Here is a 26,097-nt window from a genome sequence, read left to right on the forward strand (position 1 = left end):
ACTATGTGGGCTGTGTTATGTACTGCGTGGCCTGTGCTATAACGTGGCCACTGTTATATACTGCATGGCCTGTGTTATATACTACGGTGCCTGTGTTATATACTGCGTGGCTGCTATATACTGCGTGGGCTGTGTTATATACTATTTGGGCTGTGTTACATACTGTGTCACGTGGCCTGTATTCATGCATTGGGTATTCTACAATATGTATATAGCAGCCACATAGTATATTGCACAGGCCATGTAGTATTTGTCTGCTATATACTACATGGCTCCTATATACTACGTGGCCTGTGCTATATACATACATACTCTAGAATACCTGATACGTTAGCATCAGGCCACCATCTAGTGTAACCTATATCCACCAGCCCCCACTGTCCTGTCGCCTCTGAGACCCCCAGAGCTCGGTCGCCCGTTACATAAACTGCAGTCTCCGTGTTTACACAACACGGGAGCCCTGGTGATTCCCGGCGGGGCGAGGCCATGATTACATAGCGCGGTTACGAGCCGCCTCGGTCTCTCTACTTCTTGTTATGAAACTGGGCAGCGGCCGCGACGTGTTTTGTAACCTTCTCCCGCGCCCCAGCCAATCACAAGTGTCCCCGGCGGTCAGCTGAGCGGCTGGCCGCGCGGCACGTTATGTAATGCCGAGCAGTGTGTGCGGCTGACAGCGCTCGTCATGTCGTCTCCGGCCGCTCCGCGCTGCGCCCTCATAGACTCTCTCAGCACGTCCCGCCCGGTGCAGCTGGAGCCGCTGCTGGAGTGTCTGCTGCGGAGGTACCGGGGCTCGGTCGTTGTCCGGGAGGAGGCGGCCTTTGTGCTGCGGTGTCCGGGCTGTGGCTGCTTCCTGCGGGACCCGGTGACCGTGCAGTGCGGGCACACATACTGCTGGCCCTGTCTGCGGGGAGAGCCCAGGAGGCGCTGCCGGCTGTGCCAGGGGGACACGGGGCATCCTCCCCGACGGACCGGCGTCCTGCTCAGGCGGCTGGCAGACAAGTGTCTTCCCGGGAGGAGCTGGCAGCACCGGGACATCGCCGAGCTGCTGGAGGCCGGGGAGCACCGGGAGGCCCTGCACCGGATCAGCTCCGTCCTGCAGACAGGTAATGCCCGGGACAGGCAGCGTTTTCCCAGGTACAGTAGAATACATTGGTCTCGCCTGGAGAGGCTCGGAGCATACAAGCGCACACTGCTCGACATGGTGACATGCAGGGTGGATTGATTTAAATCACGCCGATTTAAATCATGATTTAAATCACGATTTAAATCAAAAGATTTTTTTCTATTTAAATCGGATCGATTTAAATCATGATTTTAATCATGATTTAAATCACTGATTTAAATCAAAAGGTTTTTTTTAATATAAATCACGATTAAAATGAGAAGTGAGAGCAGTGCGCATGTGCGCCCATAGTTACACGGACGAAACTAGGGGCAACGATCTAACGCCAGGGTGAGGGGGGGACCCCAAAGTAAGTAAAAATCTTTTTTGTTTTACTATATGGCAATAGGTAGGTGTTTAAAAGCAGCATGTCTTAATTGTATAAACTATTAATAGCCTCCACATTTTGTTCATACTGCCCCTTTAATTCCACACTTCTAGCTTGGTTTCACTTTTGGTTTAGTTTCTTTTTCCATTCAGTTGACATGCCCAAACTTGTTGGATAGTCAGCATCCTACAGAAACCTCTGGAAGAGCATGGCATTGTGAATGTTACACATATACAGCCTTTATTCTACTGAGTTAAACAACTCAGCTTTATCTCATGATGGAAGAACCTTTGGATGGTAAAATATTTTCCTCAAAAAGCAGTTTATTGAAAAAAATCCGATTTAAATCAAAAAAATCCGATTTAAATCAAAAAAATCCGATTTAAATAAAAAAATCCGATTTTTTTTTATTTTTTTTAAAAAAACATTGATTTTTATCCACCCTGGTGACATGTGAGGTGCTGTCCGTGAGATTTATGGACCCCTACACTTGTAGGGGGAATGTTGATCTATGGTTGAGACTAAAAAACAAACAAACATGTTTTTGGGGAAAATAAAAAAATTATTTCTTCCTTGACACGAGGTCCTCGTAAAAACCAATGTGACCAGCCCCATAGATTGTGGTGGGGACTGATGTTCTCTGTGAAAAACCCCAGAACTCTGCTCTGTTAGTGAACATCTGAACGAGGCCTAAGGCGACTTCACGTTTCAGTGCACCGATACACAAGATGGGAAACTCCCGAGAAATCTGTCCATAGACCTTTCTCAGCAGGCGGAGGCAGTTTTCGGGGCACGCAGTGATGTCATACATGGTCTGATCAGTGATGTCATAGCAACGTTCTGAAGTTGGGTTGGTTTGAGTTGGTTATATGTTCTGGCTCCAGTATTAAAAAGCACATTATGCATTACTGATGTTGGGTAACTAAATGTTAGTAATATAAATATTTTTATTAGTTGTAGTGGGGATAATGTGATCAGGATTGGGGATCCTTTGCTTTGTGACTCCCAAATAATGTGTCATAACAGGAATATGGCACCAAGTGATGTCACAACATATAAATACACAGTGATGTCCTGTTAGGCTTCTTTCACACTTCCGTCAGTACGGGGCTGTCACAAAGTGTCGGCCCGACGGACAGTGGTGATTTTTTGCACAACGTGGGTGCGGACGCAGGGTTTCAACGCGTCCGCTGCCCATTGTGAAGTCCCAGGGAGGAGGGGGTGGAGTTCCGGCCGCGCCTGCGCAGTTCAAAATGCAGGACACGATGTACGAAAAAACATTCCCTTGAAAGTTTTTTTGCTACGACGGTCCACCAAATACTGACGCATCCAGTGCACGACGTATGGAACGTGTGTCCATACATCATGATGCATCGGTAATACAAGGCTATGGAGAAAAAACGCATCCTGTGGGCAACTTTGCAGGATGCGTTTTTCCTCCAAAACGAGGCATTGCAACAGATGCCAAACAACGCAAGTGTGAAAGTAGCCTTACGAGGAGACGGCGGCCGTGGATGTCTGAGTTCACTGACAAGTAGCCGTTCCCACCTGGCAGTCACAAGATGCATTAAATTCCGGCAGATGCAGGGAGGTATATGGCACATCTTGTATGAAGTTACACATTATGGGCTAAACCTGTGTATATGAATGAATATATGGGTGTATTAATATTCTCACTGATGAGTATTTATAAGCCACAGCCAGGAGTGGGGGAGAAATCCAGAAGTGGTGACGTGTTTCCATTCTACTTTTCCTCTGATTCTTCCATTCCTGGTTTTGGCTTACGGGTACTGATATAAAATACTCAACATGTGAACGTGGTCTTATCCTGTATCCTGTGAATGGAAGCCTTATTCAGACTTTTCTTTTTCTTTCTTTTGTTCTCGTACATTTTTTTCCCCTTCCCCCACTAAAGTACTTGATCAGGGTTTGTGATCTGTGTCTCTTCCCCATCAGTGTTTCATATATATTTCTTGTATGCGATAAGAATAACTTACTAGAGAAACAGAAAATAAAACACAAAGGGGCAAATTTGTTAAGGCTGGCATATCATACAACATTCTTTATAGAAGGCACGATGCACCTACTTTATTAAGAGGTTTCCTAGAAATTTGACACCTCTTGGTACCCTGCCCTGGGTAGCATTGACTCTTACTCCAACTCCTCAGGTCCCTGACTTCGACCCCACAGCACTGGTCACTACTGAGCATGTACATAAAGTGCAGCACAGATTCATCTCAGCTAAAAGCCCAGATCCTTAGATCAGGGACAGAACAGACATTTATAGGACACTAGATGGTGGCCCGATTCTAACGTATCGGGTATTCTAGAATATGTAGGTAGTATATAGCACAGGCTACGTACTATATTGCACAGTGATGTAGTATATAACATAGCTACGTAGTATATAACATAGGCACGTAGTATATTGCACAGCCACGTAGTATATAAGTCACGTAGTGTATTGCACAGCTTTGTAGTGTATTGCACAGCCATGCAGTATATTGATCAGCGACTTAGTATATAGCAGAGCCACGTAGTATATAGCCACGTAGTATATTGTAAAGGCACGTAGTATATTGCATAGCTACGTAATATATTGCACAGCCACGTAGTATATAACAGAGCCACGTAGTATATTGCACAGTCACGTATATTGCACAGTCACGTTGTATATTGCCCAGCTACATAGTATATAGCACAGAGATGTAGTATATAACAGAGCCCACGCAGAATGTAACACAGCCCACGTAGTATATAGCAATGTGGGCACTATATGCGTGGTTAAAAAAGACTTAAAATAAAAAATAAACATATACTCACCTTCCGAAGGCCCATTGAAGTCAGCTAAAAGCCCAGATCTTTAGATCAGGAACAGAACAAACCTTTATAGGACATTTCATAACTTTCCCAAATTCTTATGAAAACACTCACAGCACATCCTGCATTGTACTACTGTGCCCAATGTATTATATATTTTAGGAGTCAGTCCATTTTCTACTGACTCTGACTTCACAGCCCTGCTTGCACTGCAGTTTTATTCCAATTTATGCCATAAGTTGTAATACAGTTGTCAGGCTTCTGGAGACCCCAGCTATCATGCACAGCTCCAACCATTTTTTTGCTGTTTGGAGAAGAAAAAAAACAAGTATCATAAGTTGACTTTCCTGTCCTGACAAAAGCACTTGTGTAAACCCCTTCATAATGGGTCTAGGGAGGTTAGGGGCAGCACTGCAGACAATCTGTAGACAAGTTAACGTTTCATCCCGAGTCAGAAGAACCGTTTCTGCCACTCGGACAAGGTGTGACTGCTGATCCCAGCGGAGCAGTAGGGCATGCAGCATTGCTGGTCCAGGAGGTGATTATCGTTTTGTTTTTTCCTCCATCTATGAATCTGTTAATAAGGAGTTATCCAGTAGTGTATAACTCTTTATAAGTTAATATACGGTTCTTGTCCTAAAGTACTTTATGAACCTGTATTTCATTATACATTAATTAAAGGACTTGGCACCCCAAACTATTTACCGGTCTATACACATGTATTTTTTTTTCACAGATAAATCCAGCAATACCTTTACATGACCAATCTGTTTCTCCATTACTGAGAAATCAGCGTTTGATATATATACAAGCAGGACTGTGGCGTCGGTGTCATGGAAATTGAGGAGTCTGAGTCGGAGGTTTGGCTTATGGATGCCACAGCCCTGCATACAAGGCTTAAGAGCTATTTGTAGATCTGAAGCCTCTGTCACTCCAGCTCTGTTCCCCGCCTCCTCCAGTTTGACCGATGGCTTCTATGCTGTGTGACGTCAGGCAAAGGAGCTGTCGTGAAGCAGGAGGAGATAGGGCTGGGTGGGGATAAGAGATGAGATCTTCAGTCTCTTTTTCCATATTCATTCATACACTGATATCTTAGTAATGGAGGCACAGACCGGCCATGTAAAGGTATTGCTGGACTTGTGTGAAAGACCTACATACACATATAGTTTGGGGGTGAAATCATACTGACATTCCCTATAAATGGAAAATCCACAATACTTCAATTTTCTTCAGGTAGTGTATTCACACAAGCTGTGATTGTGTTGCATATTTTTGTAAGGCTTTTCTAAAATCATAGCAAATGCTTTGTTATTGGTGTTATTGAAAATCAAAAAGCATCAAGTGAACGTTCTTGCCATATACTGCTTTTGCTGTCTTATTACGTCCTCCATTCTCAATGCTAAGTGGTCCATACAGTTGTGGCCAAAAGTATTGACACCCCTGCAATTCTGTCAGATAATACTCAGTTTCTTCCTTAAAATGATTGCATACACAAATTCTTTGGTATTATTATCTTCATTTAATTTGTCTTAAATGAAAAAACACAAAAGACCATTCTTCTTTGGTAAACTGCTCCAGGTCCCTGATATCTGAAGGGTGCCTTCTCCAAACCGCCATTTTTCGATCTCTCCACAGGTGTTCTATGGGATTCAGGTCTGGACTCATTGTTGGCCACCTTAGAAGTCTCCAGTGCTTTCTCTCAAACCATTTTCTAGTGCTTTTGAAGTGTGTTTTGGGTCATTGTACTGCTGGAAGACCCATGACCTCTGAGGGAGACCCAGCTTTCTCACACTGGGCCCTACATTATGCTGCAAAATTTGTTGGTAGTCTTCAGACTTCATAATGCCATACACATGGTCAAGCAGTGCACTGCCAGAGGCAGCAAAGCAACCCCAAAACATCAGGGAACCTCCGCCATGTTTGACTGTAGGGACCGTGTTCTTTTCTTTGAATGCCTCTTTTTTTCTCCTGTAAACTCAATGTTGATGCCTTTGCCCAAAAAGCTCTACTTTTGTCTCATCTGACCAGAGAACATTCTTCGAAAACGTTTTAGGCTTTTTCAGGTAAGTTTTGGCAAACTCCAGCCTGGCTTTTTTATGTCTCGGGGTAAGAAGTGGGGTCTTCGTGGGTCTCCTACCATACAGTCCCTTTTCATTCAGACACCGACGGATAGTACGGGTTGACACTGTTGTACCCTCGGACTGCAGGGCAGCTTGAACTTGTTTGGATGTTAGTCGAGGTTCTTTATCCAACATCCGCACAATCTTGCGTTGAAATCTCTTGTCAATTTTTCTTTTCCGTCCACATCTAGGGAGGTTAGCCACAGTGCCATGGGCTTTAAACTTCTTGATGACACTGCGCACGGTAGACACAGGAACATTCAGGTCTTTGGAGATGGACTTGTAGCCTTGAGATTGCTCATGCTTCCTCGCAATTTGGTTTCTCAAGTCCTCAGACAGTTCTTTGGTCTTCTTTCTTTTCTCCATGCTCAATGTGGTACACACAAGGACAGAGGTTGAGTCAACTTTAATCCATGTCAACTGGCTGCAAGTGTGATTTAGTTATTGCCAACACCTGTTAGGTGCCACAGGTAAGTTACAGGTGCTGTTAATTACACAAATTAGAGAAGCATCACATGATTTTTCAAACAGTGCCAATACTTTTGTCCACCCCCTTTTTTATGTTTGGTGTGGAATTATATCCAATTTGGCTTTAGGACAATTCTTTTTGTGTTTTTTTTTTCATTTAAGACAAATTAAATGAAGATAATAATACCAAAGAATTTGTGTATGCAATCATTTTCAGGAAGAAACTGAGTATTATCTGACAGAATTGCAGGGGTGTCAATACTTTTGGCCACAACTGTATACAAAAGCAAGAAGCTTGTCAGTCACCCTGAAATGTATTAGTGGTTAGTGCTGTTCATAGCATTCCAGAAAAGACTTTTTATGCCTGGTTGTATATGTTGGATTATTAAATGCATTGTGGCACAACACTGCACCTTGGTAATGGGGTAATTCCTACACCCTGCCATAGCATGAGTGCAGACACTGTGTGCTCTATCTGCAGTGGTTGTTGGCGGTACCATGCTGCTGCAGCGGATGGGATCAGCTCCAGCTTTAAGCACTTGTAATCTATGAGAGTAAGGAAGCAGTCTGATGGCCATCTAAATCTGACTGAGATCAGGCCCAGAGAGGGAGAGACACCAGTCAGTCTGTGGATTGCGGTCCGATTTATATGGCCACCTTACTGTGCCCTAATTTGTAGAGAAGGAACTGTGTGTACTTGTAGATCACAGGCTAAATGTCAATCAGCGGCTTCTAAGGCCAACGGGATATTGTCATTTATTAAGATATATGAACTCGTGGGACAGGGACGTGCTACTACCTCTTAAAAAAAAAATAAAAATAAATAAAATGCTGGTGAGATCTCACCTGGAATATGCAATTCAGTTTTGGGTACCAGGTCATAGAATAGACTGGGGCTGGAAAAAGTAGAAAGAAGAGGCACAAGACTGATAAGGGGCATAGAGGGTCTTGGTTAAGAGGAAAAATTAAAAGGCTTTTAGTCTTGAGAAGAGATGAATAAGAGGAGACATTATTAACTTGTACATAAGTGGCCCATGCTGGAAGTATGAGCATAGGCTGTTTCTTGTAAACCCCCTCAAAAGATCAGGGGACACTCCCTCCATCTGGAGCAAAACAGTCTCACTCCCCATAGGTGACAGGACTGTACTGTAAGAGCTGCAATCTGTGGAATTGTTTCTGGACACATGGCACGTTTTGTCATGTATGTCTGATTAATAAAATACTAATATTTTTCTTGCCTATAACTTGATGTGCAGCCTTGTTTCTATGTATGGGATTTTGTCGTTTGATGCTTGGTTGGCTGGCACTCCACATTCAATAAGTGGTGCCCACTCGTCTTAGGACCCCACACATGCAGCACTTTCCTCAGTGTTATATAGTTGGAAGATAACTTTGCTTCGGGGAAGGAGTTTTGAAGTCCACGCTCAGGCCATGAGGGATGTGATCTGGTGAGAGCAGCCATAACCTTCTGCCCAGGGCTGAAGCCGGCTGTCGGGCTCACGTGACTTCTGGTTATGAAATAATCCTCTTGTGATGTCATCTGTTATACAACTATCACCCAGGAGAGCAGAGGAGGGGCGAGGGTATCGCCTGTGTGTACGCCCCTGGATAACCCTGTAATGCATTGTGTGCTCTCATTACGTCTGAATTGGTGTCTTCCTACCAAGAATGTTTCAGCTTCTCCTAGCAAAGAGTGATAAGAAAACATACAATGTGTGAACTGAGCCACAGACTATAATGGGCTGCGTATTCTATACATGAAATAAGGGTCTAGAACCACATACGTGACCATTGTGCACCTTCTAAATCCCCATTCCCAATGTTTGTGCTGATCCGTGTTCCCCTCTTGCAGATCCCGGTGACTTCACACTTCGTGTTTACAGAGCAGAGTCCTATGCCGCACTATTTGAGTATGGGAAAGCGCATGAGGATCTGGACTTCATCCTTTCAAAGCAACGTGACTGGCCGGAGGTGAGGAGGAAATGTCCTATCTGCATTATCTTCACAGGTGTTTTAACTTAGAGTTGTTCTGGTGTTGTAACCTTACAACATACTTTTTTTTTTTTTTAATGACTATTCCTTAAAGGGATGGTTCACTATTCAGACCACCCCTTCTCAACCTGTTTCGTCCTTGTAAAATAACATTACCTATACTCGCCTTCAGTACCATTCCAGCGGTGTCAGCTCTGGCTTTCCCAGGGACTGTGTGACGTTGTCATGCGATCCCTGCAGCCGCTCAGCGCTGGCTTCACACTCCCCGCCTTCAGACTCATTGAATACATCTGGACGCATTCTGAGAGCAGCAGCGCTCACTTCTCCAGGTGAGGTGTGTCCAAAGGCAGGGAGATTAGTCAGTGATCATGTGACACAATGTCACGTAATCCCTGGGAAAGCCAGTGCTGACACCACTGGAACAGTACAGAAGGTGAGTATAGGTAATGTGGTTTTACAAGGGGACACGTAGGGATTGAGAGGGGGCTGTCAAAGTACTATGTGCAGCGCCACATTCCCACCTAATGTTTGCCTTCAGCTTGCTCTGTTGGATGACCTCCAATCACTTTGTGTGCTTCCATAGGTGTACTACCGGAAAGCCAAAGTACTGCAGGAGACTGGCAATCTGTACGAATCATTAACCTTTTATCTCCAGTGCCTGGCTTTAGATAAGGAGTTTACATCTGCCAGGAGTGAGATAGAGAAGGTAACTGCGCTTTTATTTTCTGTTTGTCTGATCGCCTTTATAAAATGTATACATTTTCTGCGTTTCATCACCCCATATGCCCAGTAGTAAATTGGCTTTCCCTTTACCATGCGCCTCATGAAGTATAGCATTGCTGGAAAGCTGGCGTGTAAAGTAGCTTTTCCTATGAGCTAATAAGTTCGGCCGAGAACTAAGACCTGATAGTCGTACGTTGAGGTTGTGAATGGATTTCTCTAAGCCCATCACATGCTCACACCATGTAATGCGCAGAGGTAGCGGTGTACATCAAGGAAACAAGACGCCCATTGATTTCTACATTCATTAAATCCCCAGGTAATGGCTGATCATGAAGAGGACCTACAGGAAGGGTTTGTGAGCCAGGCAACACTTATAAGACCTCCACCACTTATTATTATATGTTTAGTGTACTATTCTCTTACAGGGATATTGCCTATCCCCAAGATAAGTGATTGACCGCATTGCTGTTCAATCAGTTCTAGAGTGGTCAGTGCTCCGAGCCCCTAATATTACGTGCCTATAGGCCCCTGCAGCGCTACCTTTTCGGATGACGCTTCCCATTTGCTGGATAACACGCCTCTGTTTTGTGTGTCGTATACCTGGTTTATTCCAATGTAATAATTCAGTGTCCCTCTTTATTGCCTGATCTGATTTAGCTGCTTGATGCTCCTGGTTTCTCAGTCACTATCTCAATGACCCTGGCTTTGCTTTGTTTGCCTTTAATGATGTGTCTGATACCTAGTGCCATGAAACATCTGAGTGTTGGTTCAGCCCTGTAGACAACCATCTCCCCACCTGTGCTTTAAGTAAGATTTCCGTTATTTCATTCATTGTTTTAGTAAAAATCCCTAGTTTTGGCACACAATGAACCGGATTAAACCGTTTTCTTTATAACTCAAAATATTCACAAGTAAAATTTTAAAAGGGTTGTCCTGTACATTTATATTTATAACTTGCCCATCGATCTAATATTGATGATCTATTCTATGGATATATGGCACCTCTCCGATTTGATACAGTTGTGCTCAAGTTTACATACCCCAACAGAATTTTTGCTTTCTTGGCCTTTTTTCAGAGAATATGAATGATAGCACCAAAACATTTTCTCCACTCATGGTTAGTGGTTGGGTGAAGCCATTTATTGTCAAACTACTGTGTTCCTCTTTTTAAATCATAATGACAACCAAAAACATCCAAATGACCCTGATCAAAAGTTCAGATACACTGGTGATTTTGGCATGATTACATGAAGTTGACACAAATGGGTTTGAATGGCTACTAAAGGTAACGTCCTCACCTGTGACTTTTTTTTTTTTGTGTGTAATCAGTGTGTGTGTGCATAAAAGCTGAGTGAGTTTCTGGCATCCAGACAGACTCTTGCATCTTTCATCCAGCCACTGACTTTTCTGGATTGTGAGTCATGGGGAAAGCAAAAGAATTGTCAACGGATCTATGGGAAAGGGTAGTTGAGCTGTATAAATCAGGAAAGGGATACAAAAAGATATCCAAGGAATTGATAATGCCAGTCAGCAGCATTCAAACTGTGATTAACAAATGGAAAATCGGGCTCTGTAAAAACAAAACCAGTCAGGTTGTCCAACAAAAATGTTGTCCACAACTGCCAGAAAAATTGTTCGGGATGCAAAAGAAAAACCCACAAATAACATTAGCTGAAATACAGGAATCTCTGAAAACTAACGTTGTGGCTATTTCAAGATGCACAATAAGGGGGCATTTGAAGAAAAATGGGCTGCATGGTCGAGTCCCAGAAGAAAGCCATTACTGTGCAAATGCCACAATGTGCAAATGCCACAATGTATCACACCTACAATATGCAAAACAGCACAGAGACAAGCCTCAAAACTTCTGGAACAAGGTAATTTGGAGCGATGAGGCCAAAACTGAACTTTTTGGCCATGACCATAAATGTTACATTTGGAGAGAGGTCAACAAGGCCTATGATGAAAGGCACACCATTCCTACTGTACAGCACAGAGGTAGATTGCTGATGTTTTGGGGATGTGTGAGCTACAAAGGCACAGAAAACTTGGTTAAAGTTGAAGGAAAGTTGAATGCAGCATGTTATCAGCAAATACTGGTGCCCGGAAGCTGCACATGGGACGTACTTGGACATTCCAACATGACAATGATCCTAAACACAAGGTCAAGTCGACCTGTCATTGGCTACAGCAGAAAAAAGTGAAGGTTCTCCAGTGGTCATCTCAGTCTCCTGACCTCAATATCATTGAGCCGTTCTTGGGAGATCTCACGTGCGCAGTTCATGCTAGACAGCCCAGGAATTTACAGGAACTGGAGGCTTTTTGCCAAGAAAAAAAATACAGAACCTTATCCACAACTACCACAAAAGACTTCAAGTTGTCATTGATGTTAGAGGGGGCAATACACGGTATTAAGAAATGTGGTATGTGAACTTTTTTGATCTAGGTCATTTGGATGTTTTGGGTTGTCATTATGATTTAAATAGAGAAAACACAGTAGTTTGACAAATGGCTTCACCCAACCACTAACCATGAATGGAGAAAAAGTTTTGGTGTTATCATTCATATTCTCTGAAAAATGGCCAAGAAAGGTAAATTTTTGCTGGGGAATGTGAACTTTTGAGCACAGCTGAATGTAAGCCGTGTAACCGCAGTGCCCCGTACAATGTTTAGTCTCCACAGCCGGGCACTGAAGACCAGATCTTATTGTGAATAATAGGCGCTGAGCTTTAGTACCTGGCAGCAGTGTAAACAGGGTGTGGAGCTGTGCTGTTCATTCTGTTCATTGCTTACATCTGACTGCCACGGGGGGGGGGGGGGGTACCGGGTGTCGGACCCTCACTGATCTGGTACTGCTGACCTATCCAGTCTATAGGCAGTCGATGTAAGAGTACAAGACAACCCCTGTAATCTTCAGTCTACTGGTGTGAGTTCTGGATGGCTCAGAAGGTGAAGAGCACAGCATTGGAAGGTCAGATTGTCTCCCGAAGTAATTCCTGAATCAGATTGAATCTTAAACCTCTATTTCGGGATTATAGGCATTATATGGTTAGCACTGGGTTTTGCCTGCTTCTTGAGAATTAAAATTCAAGATTATATTAATACATGATCTGAACCTGCTGCTTGATACCTGATGTAAGACTAGTCAGTCTACAGAAGATGTTATACAGTGATAACCTTATCAGTCCTGACACATACCCAGAGGGCCAGTTTGTGATGCCGGGGTAGCTGCTCCTTTGCACTCTTCATGGGTTACTTCAGTCGCTATATATCAGCACAATGTCCCTATAAACCAGTTCCTGTGGCTGTTCTGCACTAAACATGCTGAAGTGTCTATTAATTTCTCCACGCAGATTCTCCGGGACTTCCTCAGTCCTGTTCCAGAAACCATAGAAGATATCCTGCGAGATCTTGAAATAAAGCCTTTGCCAAATCTGCCATTGAAACCTTTTGTATTAGAAGCCGATAAAAAGGAAACTACATATCATTTGCACACAAGTCTGGAAAAGGTAACTTTCAGAAATACGCCTTCATTACAGATTCTCTTGTTATCGCTTGGGCTGTTATTTATACATATACTTTATAGTCAGTTATCAAAAACGGGCTGAAAAATGTGGTTACTGTGGGCAAAGGTGATCTGAGCTCAGCTTTAATTTACTAAACTGATCTGGAAAAATGAGGGCTGCACAGGGAATGGTGGCAAGCTGCTGCAAGGTTTTTATACATTGGGCCTGCTGCTTGCATAGATGGATCTGGCTTTTCAGATCTTCTTTCCTGTGTTTGCATATATTGATTGTAGGCAAGTTATGTCTTGTATCAGTTACTCATTTGTGTTCAATTACAGCAGGAGGGCACGCCAAAACTAATGAAGAGCCCGCGCAGTAGTGGCCTGCAGCGTGCACGGTCTGTGCATGTTCTACATTGTGAGAAGAAGACCAACTCTGAGGAAGGCTTGAAGAGGGTTGCGTCAGAACCCCTCTTGTCAAGCCAAGAAAATGGCACATTGCTCAAAAGAAAGTTTTCCCTCTCTGAGCAAGATGCAAGTATATGTGAAGACGGTCGTAAGAAGCATTTGCGTCATGGAGGTAAAAACTCTACAGTATAGTGAAGAAAAAAAACAGAAACGCATACTTTAGTATGATGAGATGTGACATATCTACCAGTGTTCTCTCTATGGGGATCCAAAGATGGATTTTGTATACAGTGATTGGGCATGTGTGGAGAAAAAAAATGCTGTACAGTAAGAATTCTTTAAAACAAGTGTGTTTTTCATAGTTTGCATTTTGTTAATTGATAAAAAAAAGTGAATAAACAAAGAGAAATCAAATCCGTTTTAGTGTGACCACATTTTGCCTTTGTGAGCGAATTACATCCTCTTTTATGCTTTTAGAACTCCAAATTAATAACATTTGCTTTGGAGATCAATACAGCACTGCCTTGTATGGTGTACTCAAGACTTCTGCTTTATTAGCACATGTAGGCACTTAAATAGAAACCTCTTACAAAAACCATCCTATATAATTTATTTGTTTTTGCACAAATCCTCCATGTAATCCCAGACAGACTCTATGTTGAGATCAGACCTCTGTGGGGGCCATGTCATCACTTGTTCTTCTCTATGCTGAATAATGATATTGGCTGTTCTGATTCAGAATAAATTTGGAGCCAATCAGACGCCTCCCTGATGGTATTGCATGATGGATAAGTATCTATCTCTATTTCTCAGTATTGAGGACATCATTACTCCTGACCAAATCCCCCAACTCCATTTGCTGAAATGTAGGCCCAACTTGCAAGGACCCTCCACCATGCTTCACTGATGCCTGCAGACATTAATTATTGGACCACTGACTAGCCTTCAGCGAATAACCTGCCTTCTGTTACAGCCAAATATTTCACATTTTGACTCGTCAGTCCAGAGCACCTACTGCTAATATTTCTCCACCCCGATTCCTGTGTTTTTGTGCGTAGTTGACTTGATTATCCTTGTTTCCATTTCAAAGCTATAGCTTTTGTCCACAATTCTTCTATGAAGACTACTTCTGTACTTCTGGCCGAATTCTTAAAGAATAAAATCTTTGCCTCGGTGAACCTTTGCTGATGCAGTATAACTACATTGTGTTTTGCTGCAGGGCTCAGTCTTGCCATGTTGAATGAATGACTTGTGAGATGAAACGTCTTCCACATGATCACCTTTTGTAGCAGTTTGGCTGTTCCTCACTCAGTTTTAGGCTATGTTCACACGTTGCAGTTTTTGCTGCGGATCCGCAGCGGTTTTGACGCTGCGGATCCGCAGCAGTTTTCCATGCGGTGTACAGTACAATGTTAACCTATGGAAAACAAAAACCGCAGTGCACATGCTGCGGAAAAATCCGTGCAGAAACGCTGCGGAAAAAAAGAAGTAGCATGTCACTACTTTGTGCAGATTCCGCAGCGGATTTCAGCAAGCATCAATAGGAAAGTGCAGTTGAAAACCTGCAGAGGAATCCGCAGAAGAAACCACGTGAAAATCCGCAGTGAAAATCGCAGTGGTTTTGCACTGCGGATTTTCCAAATCCGCTGCGGAAAAATCCGCAGCAGAATCCGCAACGTGTGCACATACCCTTAAGCCTCTTACACAACTGTTTTGTTTCAGTTAATGGTTGTTGCAACCCATAAGTAAAAAAAAAAAAATCATTATCACTTGTACACTTGACTATTAAGCTACTTTCACACTAGCGTCGTTTGACGGACGTCGTAATGCGTCGTTTTGGAGAAAAACCGCATCCTGCAAAGTTGCCCGCAGGATGCGTTTTTTTCTCCATAGACTTGCATTAGCGACGCATTGCGACGTATGACCACACGTCGCATCTGTCGTGCGACGGATGCGTCGTGTTTTTGGTGGCCGCGACGCACAAAAAAACGTTCAATGTAACTTTTTTTTGTGTATCGGGTCCGCCATTTTCGACTGCATGCGCGGTTGAAGCTCCGCCCCTTCCTCCCCGGAACTCACAATGGGCAGCGGATGCGTTGTAAAACTGCATCCGCTGGCCACGTTGTGCTACATTAACACGCTGTCCGTCGGTACGTCGAGCCGACGTTTTGCGACGGCCCGTACCGACGGACTAGTGTGAAAGTAGCCTTATCCTGCAAAATCTCTGACTTTGCTTGTATCAAGAAGAATTGATGCTGTTTTGATGGCAAATGGTCACCGCAAATAATGTTTTTTTGTTTTTTTTAATTTGACTTTAGTTCAATCATTTTGCATTTTCTTAATTGATAAAAATAAACTATCCTTTTTATTTTTGAAAGCATTCCTACTTTGTAGCATTTTGTTCCACTCCAGCATAAAACTTTTGCACAATACGGTGTGTGTATATGCTTTTAAGGCTACTTTCACACTAGCGTCGGGCCGAGGTTCCTGACGCTAGCGTTGTCTCCGCCGCACAACGGGGGCAGCGGATGCATTTTTCCAGGGCATCCGCTGCCCCATTGGGAGGTGGGGGCGGAGTTCCGGCCACGCATGCGCGGTCGGAAAAAGCGGACCGTCGTGAGCAAAAAACGTTACATGTAGCGTTTTTTGGTCCCGACGGTCCGCCACAACACGGCGCAACTGTCGCACGACGGTTGCGACGTGTGTCAATCCGTCGCAATACGTCGCTTAATGTTAGTCTATGGGGAAAAAACGCATCCTGCAAGCACTTTTGCAGGATGCGTTTTTTCGGCAAAACGACGCATTGTGGCGGATTGCAGTTAACGCTAGTGTGAAAGTAGCCTTAATTTTCAAGCCATAGACGATGAAGGCGTTGTCAGAGATTGAACAATTGATGAACTAGATAATCACTGTGAAATCAGTGGGGGTCCAACACCAAATTCCCCCACCCCCGCCATGATTATCGGCCAATCGGACACCGCTTTAGTTGTTCATTTGTGGAAAAGCTCTTAAGATTTCTTGCCTTTTTGGCTAAAGATTGAGTTAAGCTCTAGCCTCCATGGCCTGGTAACTATAACATTCAGCAGACTGCCATTATTTCTGTTCTGTTCTAGAAACCTTGTATGGTGACTTCTCCAGCTTAATGGCAGACCCTTCCAATCTACATAAGCTGATTGATGGAAACGACTTTGAGTGCTCCCTTTGTATGAGGTTAGTAACAGTGTTGGAATATTTGCTATTAGAAAATATTATCTTGCGTGCATCAGGTATTGGATTCAAGTGATAAGGACTGAGCTGCAGTACTAGACATGGTCCATGGACGAGAGTGGCGCTGTTTCTGTGGGGGAGTAGACTCCAAATGAGCGAATATTTCAATATTCAGTTCAGATTGTGATCGCTGTATTTGCAATATTCGCCGAACGCCGGGGGAGTACAGATGAGCGAATTTGTTCAGAAACTTAGGTTAGACGATAATTCTGTACGAATATGGAAAATTCAGATTTGCTGATTGTTTTCTGGACTTATTTTCTCGTCTCTGTTTATGATAAACTTTGTGGTTGGAGTGATGTGCGTTTTGGTTGCTCTTCAGATTTGGACTTTTTTTTTTTTTTTTTTGTGTTGCAGAAAATTCAGTAACTCCAATCACATTGTTCTATTTGCAGGTTATTTTATGAGCCTGTGACCACACCTTGTGGACACACCTTCTGTAAGAAGTGCTTGGAACGCTGCTTGGATCACACGCCTCAGTGCCCCTTGTGTAAGCAGAGTTTAGCAGAGGTGAGTGCTCGGTAGTAGATCGGACCTGTCCGTGCAGAGCGGCGGATCCACACCTGAGGAGTGTCTGTAGTCCACACTGCACAAGATCCCTGTCCAGGCTTATGAGGCAGTGAAAATCTGTTCATTCGGCATCTAGTAATCCACAAAGTGTGAGATTCTAGCACAGTACATGGAATTTCATAAGGACGCCATTACATATAGCTATAACAGTCCGTATGCTTCCTCTGGGTACGTTCCCATGATCAGTATTGGATGCATTATTAGGTTGCTTTTCATTTTTTTTAGATGCGTTTTTTATCATGCTTTTGACACTGCAGTTTTTCTCTTTGGTATGTGCTGCATGAAATTACGCTTTTGTTTTTGGTACTTCCTGGTATTTGGCTGTGATCACTTTATCGATGTGTTGATTACTTGTTTGTTTTTCTTCTTTTGATTCTTTGTGCATTTCTGCAGTGAAAGTGAATATGATTCCTTTTACCTGCAGACTTTCCATGTCTAATACACTTCTAAGGGTATGTGTCCACGTTCAGGCTTGCTTCAGGCTTTGGTCAGGATTTTATGCAGGTAAAATCCTGACCAAAACTGCACCTGAGGTCACTGGCAGGTCACCTGCGCTGTTCCTGCGGGTTTTGCTCATTGTAGCAACATGCTGCGTTCTGGAAAAACGCACCGCATGTGCGTTTTTGCGGGAAAAACGCATGCGTTTTTTAATGCACAGTGGAGACGGGATTTCTTTAAATCCCCTCCACTATGCTGTAACATCTGGACGCTGCGTCTTTGACGCTGCGGCTCAACGCTGCGTCAAAAACGCAGCGTTTCCTTAACGTGGACACATACCCTAAGGGTAGGTCAGTTTGCACAGCATAAAATGTGGTTTTAAAAAAAAAATGGGCATGAGATTTCTAAGTCCCCTTTGCTGTAACTCGAAGGTGCTGAAATTTTTTTTTTCTCTATGAAAATGTGCAACTTTAAAACCTCATAGTGGGAACTTGACATCAGGGAGTTTTTGTTTTGCTCTTTTTATTTTTTATTATGCAGACATTCATTTTTTTTGTTTCCTGCCTTTTTTTATTGAAAATCATAAATGCATTAAAAAATACATCGCGTGATGAAATAGTATCAGGATCTGTAAATCCCTTCCGGGTATCATTGGTAGCATAAGTAAAAGTCTTGAGGGTTTGATAAAAAAATATATTTAGAATTGAGAGTCCTTAGTGGTTGATGCCTTTTAATTGCTAACTGAAAAGATGGTAGCAAATTGCAAGCTTTCGAGACTACTCAGGTCTCTTCATCAAGCATAGACTAATAGAAATTCTGAAGAATCAACACATTTATACACAACACCGCACAGAGCTGTCATTATGGGAGAGTGATAAACAGTTGTGTCCATAAATATTGGCAAATTCCTAGATTAGGAGTGAATGTTTTGTTGTCCTCTGATTGGGGTCTGGTTCTGTTATGATGCCCCATAAGGTCTGAGTGCAAATTCCTTAATTGATGTAAAAAGACATAAATCCATGAGACACATTCATTCCTGCACTAAGTGTGTCAAAGGTTGTCATAAATTTATACTCCCAGATTCTCCTGTCTCTGAGATTTGAAGCTACCTTTCTATACAAGTAATTTCAGGTCCAGGGTGCTATGATCAGACATATAGAAATGTTTGGCCACAAGTAGATCCATTCTTTTTTCTCTTATTGTATGGCGGTGAGCGTTCATCCTTGTTCTCAGTTTCTGCCCTGTCTCCCCCACATACAGACCCCCAGTTGGATATTTAGTACAAATAATTAGGTACACCACATTAGATGTGACGCTGCTGAAAGTACCTGGGATCTTGTAGTCCTGATGTGAGTTGGGGATCTTTTATCTTTTCCGTGGTCTTTATAAATGGACAGGTTTTACCTTTCTTCTGGTTGCAAGGAAAGGTTCCTGCAGCTGTTGGAGAGGACAGGGAGCTTCTGACAATGATGTTTCTTAGATTTGGGGGCTGCCTAAAACACAGTAGTGGTGGGTCTGGAAAAATAGATTGTAAGCGGGCATCTTTTTGTAGTAAAGGTTGTAATTTTCATGCAGCTCCCCTTAGCACCTCCAGATTTGGATTTTGCCGCCCTCTTGTGGCCACGTTCAGGATCTTATGCTGATTCTGAAACATTGATACTAGTGATGAGCGAATATACTCGTTACTCATGATTTCCTGAGCACGCTCGGGTGTCCTCCGAGTATTTTTTGGTTCTCTGTGATTTATTTTTCATTGCTGCAGCTGAATGATTTACATCTGTTAGCCAGCATAAGTACATGTGGGGGTTGCCTGGTTTCTAGGGAATCCCCACATGTAATCAAGCTGACTAAGAGATGTAAATCATTCAGCTGAGGTGAGGAAAGCTAAATCTCCGAGCACTTACAAATACTCGGAGGTCCCCCGAGCGTGCTCGAGAAATCTTGAGTAACGAGTGTATTCGCTCATCATACATACATGATACATGTGGCCCATTGCTGATCTTGTGGACTTTTTGTGAGTTCCCGCTTTTAACATTATTTCTTTGTCCTTTAGTATCTAGCACGCAGAACCTTCAATGTGACCTTGTTGTTGGAAGAATTAATTAAGCAATATCTTCCTGAAGAGCTTTGCGAGAGGAAAAGACTTCACGAAGAAGAAACCGTAGAACTATCAGAGTAATTATATTGACTTTATTTTATGTGTAACATTGCTTTGTATTTATTCTTGGAGCGGGATTAAGGGTGGTGGTGATGCAAAGAAATCTGATGTGAGACACCCTTTCCACCATCCCCATATTTTAAATGTATACTCTGCTCAACATTGAAATTGCAGCACCAAGAAGGAAGTCGTGGAATTTTGGAACCCTCAGGATTGATAGACCTGTTCATGATTGAAACTTTTGTATCCATTTTTAACATCTTGATTTATTCAGCATTGAGAATTGGCGCCATGTGCAGAAATTTGGCTGCTGTTGATGAGGTTTAGTGGTTGTCAGGAATGCTCTGCTGCACTGAATGCACTAGGGCAAAATCATCAAGATCCATTGCTGGCAGCTGCTTTTGTAATTGGCAAACAATGAAACTTAATGGGTCCGGAGATGCTGCAGGCCATGCAGGCTGCTCACGCTAGTGTTTATTTCTGCACGTGGCATTCAAACTAGATATTGGGTAAATTAAAAATGTTCTGAAAATGTTTCAATTTTTTCATCATTTGAATATCATTGACATGTCTATGCATCCTCTGATTTCCATAATTTCTTGACTTACTTTGTGTTGCAATTTCAATGTTTTTTTGACAGAAGCTGTGCAGCAAAGCTGTGAGAGGTCTAGGTGGGTGTATCAGCAGGTATAGCAGAAGTTACCCAGGCAGAAACACTTCCACAATATAGCGGCCAGTCTGGGATCTATAGTTGGAGGACCAGGTTATATATGTATTTTGATGCCTCTGTGGCAGGAGTCGGGAAAGAATGGTTTGCATGCCAGCTCTTATCACCCTGGGGTCTGTGATCTGTCTATAGGCTGTGTTTTCTAAGAAAAAGAGGGTTGTCATAACTGTGTAGCCTTGACCAGAGTGACTCTCCTGAGGACGTAGTTGCTGCCCTGCATAGTGTCATTAATGCTGGGGTAGAGCACTTCTCTAAAAGATTATGCGGAGGGATCTTGACCCACAAGGGGCCGCCGACTTAGCTTAAGTTCCCACAATGAGTTTTTCACACTGCGTAGCAAGCGCAACATCTCACAGTTCCAGAAAAGTGGATGGGATTTATAAAAAATGTCAAACTTGCTGTGGGTTTTTGCTTGTTTTTTGCGGTATGTAAACCAACTGGTGTTGCAGGTTTGAAATCCCCAATATGTCAATTTCTCTTGTGAGAATGTGAAGTTTTGTGTTGATCTTCCCCATTATATTGTATTACATGCGGAAAAGCATGTAATATGCATGTGGCCGTATCAAGAAAGGTTTTGTCAAAGGCAAATACCAGAAAATGCCAAAAATAATGCAGTTTTAGTTAAAACATGACATACTGAAAAGAGACAAATCGCAGCGTTAACGCGATAAGACGCAAGTCTCTTAAATGTACCGAATAGGTGCAGAAAATTTGCGACATCAAATACTCATTGTGCAAAGATAGCCCACTTAATAGCAAGATTTTGGTTCTTGCTAAAAAGTGTTTTTTTTTTTTTATAGTTGAACAGCAGATAAACTGTCTTAATAGACAGTCATATGTAGAAGTCTACCATCTTGCCAGTCTTCCAGGAATGCCAATGCTTTCGTAGCTTTTGCCTCTGGCGCTGCCATTTTTCCCTTGGCGGCTTTGCTGCCCTCTGATGACGGCGACATCACTGCAGCAGCCCAGAGCTAGGCAGAAGATCCTCGCTCTGCTGCACCGGGATGGATGTTGTGGCAGTCCTGGGGCACAAGCTCTAGGTCACCTCCCAATTAATGCTATATGTATAATACGCCTCATCAGATACAAATATTGATCGACTTTTTTCCTTTAATGTAGCTTAACAAAAAACGTGCCTATGTTTGTATGCACCATGGCCTATCCTACCGTGCCTTGTCCTCTTCACGTGTTTGAACCACGCTACCGACTTATGATTCGGAGATGTATGGAGACCGGTACGAAGCAATTCGGAATGTGCATCAGTGACCCTGAAAAGAGGTAATTCTGCGTGTAATAAAGTAGTCTGCGCATGCAAACTGAAGCAAAGCACGAGAGATACATATGGTTTTTACATTGATGCAGTTCTGGCCATTAGCTCAGATTGACATTTCAGTGTTTTCGCAGTCAGAGTATTGATTGTGATGGAAGGACCAACCGCTGGTCTCCTGACCCAAACTCAACAGCAACATGGGCATAGATGAGGCTGGCTAGCTCTAATCATTGGTCGCTAGTCCAATCTGTGAATCACAGTCCAAAGTTAGATGTGTGAATCTGGCTTTAAAGTTCATGTTCAGAGATGTCTACCAGCCGCCTGTAGCATGCAGCCTATAGACATTTATACCTGACAAGCCTAAATATATTGTGGCGTAATGCGGACATCTGGCCATGTACAGACCACCTTGTCATCAGCCCAGATGGTGACGCACCATATCCTCCTTTAGTTTTGCAGATTATGGTTGCATGCTACAGATTCGGAACGTACATTTCCTCCCCGATGGTCGCTCTGTGGTTGATACAATTGGAGGAAAAAGGTTTCAGGTTTTAAATCGAGGCATGAGGGATGGTTACTGCACCGCGGACATTGACTACTTGACTGACACTCAGGTAAGTCATCTTTTGTTTCTCTCACACTTACGCCAAGTAAAAATGAAGGATTATCTGGAAAAATTGAAAATCTGATCTTCATGGTAATCCTAATTTTACGGATAGGTTGATGAAGAAGAGCTGCAGCAGCTTGGAGAACTTCATGATGCCGTCTACACTCAGGCTTGTCACTGGTTCCAGAACCTCAGACACAGATTTCGAAGCCAAATTCTTCATCATTTTGGCTCCATGCCGGAGAGAGGGGACAATATACAGGTACATGTAGGCCGTGTCTGGATAAAATCTGATCACTACACATGCACTTCAGATAAAAGGGGTCACATTAACCCCTTTCTGACGTTGGACGGGATAGTATTTCCGACTTCAGAAGCCCCGCTTTGAGGTGGGCTCCAGCAGTCAGCCCACCTCAAAGCCGTGACATGCCAGCTGTTTTCAACAGCTGACATGTGTCCGCAATAGGCACTGCCGGAATCATTTTGGTGCAGATATGTTCTTTTGATCGCCCGTTATTGCATTTTAATGCAATGTCGCGGTGAGAAAAAAAAACATAATTCTGGGGTTTTTAATTTTTTTCTCGCTACGCCATTTAGCGATCATGTTAATTCTTTTATTGATAGATCGGGCGATTCTGAACGTGGTGATACCAAATGTGTAGGTTTTTTTTGTTTTTTTTTTCCCTTTTCTTTGAAAGGGTGAATATATGTATGTATATATGTGTGTGTGTGTGTGTGTATATGTATATATATATATATATATATATATATATATATATATATATATATATATATATATATATATATATATATATATATATATATATATTTTATTTATTTTTCTTCGCCATGCTCCAATAGGCTAGAAGCTGGCATAGCCTGATTGGCTCTGCTACATAGGAGCGATGCTCAGATTGCTCCTATGTAGCTGAATTACTGTATTGCTATGAGCGTCGACCACAGGGTGGCACTCACAGCAATCTGGCATCAACAACCATAGAGGTCTTCAGGAGACGTCTGGTTGTTATGCCAACGCATAACTGACATGTCCCGGCTTTGAGGTGGGCTCACCGCCGGAGCCCACATCAAAGGGGGAGATGCAACATGCTTTACTAATACTGCGCATGTCGCAAAGGGTTTAAATGTCATCTCCCAGCTGTGAAGTTGTAGGACGGGCTGCGTAAAGAGGTCTGCTCAAGACAGACGCTGGGTGAGGGCAACGTCCTTTCAGGTATCCCGAACACTCATTCCTCTGTCCACCAAACCTAACAGGACAAGTGGAGGAGCGAGTTGACTAAAGCTGGAGAGAAGCTTTCTAGCTGACTGAGATCCTACACTTCTCATCAGCCTGACGGTTTATTGGGGGGCAGGAGGACGCCGGCCGTGGGGCTGCTGGAATAAGCTATACAAACTGTCTTCAGCCTATCCTGAGTAATGTTAATGTATATGCTGTTAAGTGTGTGTATATTACATTTTCTAGATGAGTTTTTAATGGATATTTGGTAACATTTTGGAGTACATAATATTTTTGATCTTTCAGTATAAGGCTGGGATCACATTCTTGTGTTCTAATGGGTTTGTGTAAATCGCACACAAATGCAATTCAGATGAGACCCCCGACGGCACCACTCGGTATGAGGCAGATGGAGACACTTTGCGCTCCGTTTGCCTTCTGTTCCGGCAGTATCCTTTTTAAGGGTGCACAGATCTGTGGTCGAACATACTTGTGTGCTAAAAAGACTCCGAAAACGATGGGGCAGCACCAGAACAGAGACTGGACATAGTACAAGGTGACTCCATTTTCCCTTGTAGTGAGTGTTTCCATCATGGTTTTGCCTGAAACGCGTTTTTTGGGATTTACACAAAAACACTGACATATATGTGCGGCGGAGAGCGCAGGATAAGTATCAACCAAGCTTTATTCTGATTTTTGGGAGGTTGAATGAACAAATGGACAGTAGTAAAGTATAGTTCTTATTTTTATATTTATGCCATTTTTCTTGCAGTATAAGTGATTAAGATGGAGAGTTTTGTTTTTAAAGTGTTGCTACCTTCACACACTAAAAACAGCTTTCATCAAAGAGGGGATCAGATACATATTTTTCCTACCACATAAAATTCTAGGTTGGCATTTTTGTTTTTTTACATGGTGTCGTAGGTTAAAAATAAAAAAAAAAGTTAATGTATCCTTGGGTCCACAAGTCTTGGCCCAACCGTGGGGAGTCAACTGTCTAATACAGGAGTGCAAGTGTTCAGATGCACCATGACAGTCTGCAGAGTGATGTGACTGATCCTGACTCGCTGGTTGTGCTCTGTCCATGTGTGGACCCATGTGCTTCCCATAGCAGCCATTGAGAGTTTAACTATTATTTTGCAGCTGGAAGATTAATGACTGCCGTTTTGCTTTCAGGGCTCCCCCAGTGGACCGGCGTGGTGCTGGTGGCTCCTCGCTGTGTTGCCTGTGGATCCCCGGTATCAGCATTCTGTTCTTTCAATGAGATCGTTAAAGGACCGTCTCCTGAAAATCCAGCATATTCTCACATATTTTTCTAGAGAACAGACCAAATGACTAACCGCCTGGAGCTTCCTTAAAAGACTCCCAGTACTGACCCTGATCACGGCTGGAGTCTTTGCTGTCTTTGCACATATGTCGTTGGTGTGACTATGGTGGATGACTGCCAGATGAGAATCGCTTCTCGCTGTAAACCGGGGGGAATGAATCTGCTTTTTTTGTTACAAGAAACCTATTGCACTATGTATGAAGATATCATTTGTTTGTATTTTAAAGACTGTAAATTAATTTGGTATCAATTGAATTCTTATTTGTATACTGCTGCTCTGATCACATGTGAATGAATTGTAAGACGGATCCAATGGGGAATCTGCTGCCTGGTCGTCTTTGTGAGGATTATTATTATTTTATAAAACTATGCAGTATTTGTGTTCTAGCATCCGGAGTCTTTCTTTCCAGATAAATCACCAGAAGATGCATTGTCCCATCATTACCCTCTGTAGGTTTTCTGAATTTCACTCCTGTAGACGTTGGGGTCATCCCTGGCACTTGCTGTATTTAGGTGCAGAGTTGCTGCTCCACATGTGAACAGTATCGTTCTTGTAAATCCTGTTGGCACCTGCTATAAAATGGTGGATTCTCATTGTTTTTATTGCCTTCTTGTTTTAACTAGTGGTAAAAGTTTACCAGCATGGTATTCGTAAAGAAGCGAACTAATCGCAGCTTTGTAACGTGCCATTAGTAACTTAAAGCGACCCCTCACTTTGGCAAATAAAAGTGACTATATATTGTGTATTGTCACCCTGAAAAACCAAAAAAGAAAACAAGGATCCCTAAAAAATAACTTTTAATAGAACTAGTATAAAAACTTTATTTAACATAATCATCAAGGTTTGAGGAGGTAAAAAGGTATATAATGTACCTAAACAACCCTAGGTCATACTACAATGAGGACTGCCTAACAGTGGAGGTCGGCGCCCCCACTCCTCGGCGGCTGACCCTTTAGTACCCTAGAAAATACC

The 26,097-nt window shown here is 42.9% G+C and overlaps 1 protein-coding gene across 1 annotated transcript; it reads left to right on the forward strand.

Annotated features, from left to right (window-relative positions):
- Positions 1–565: 565 nt before the first annotated feature.
- Positions 566–25,511, forward strand: LONRF1 (LON peptidase N-terminal domain and ring finger 1). Its single transcript, XM_077279718.1, has 12 exons — positions 566–1,103; positions 8,751–8,869; positions 9,474–9,596; positions 12,967–13,122; positions 13,458–13,698; positions 16,640–16,736; positions 17,189–17,303; positions 19,855–19,976; positions 21,806–21,964; positions 22,408–22,570; positions 22,676–22,825; positions 24,974–25,511. The coding sequence occupies exons 1-12, from the start codon at positions 683–685 to the stop codon at positions 25,130–25,132; spliced, it is 2,025 nt and encodes a 674-aa protein (XP_077135833.1). The 5' UTR covers positions 566–682; the 3' UTR covers positions 25,133–25,511.
- The last annotated feature ends 586 nt before the right edge of the window (positions 25,512–26,097 follow it).

This window comes from Ranitomeya variabilis, chromosome 1 (genome assembly GCF_051348905.1).
Source record: "Ranitomeya variabilis isolate aRanVar5 chromosome 1, aRanVar5.hap1, whole genome shotgun sequence".
Taxonomy (NCBI): Eukaryota; Metazoa; Chordata; class Amphibia; order Anura; family Dendrobatidae; genus Ranitomeya; species Ranitomeya variabilis.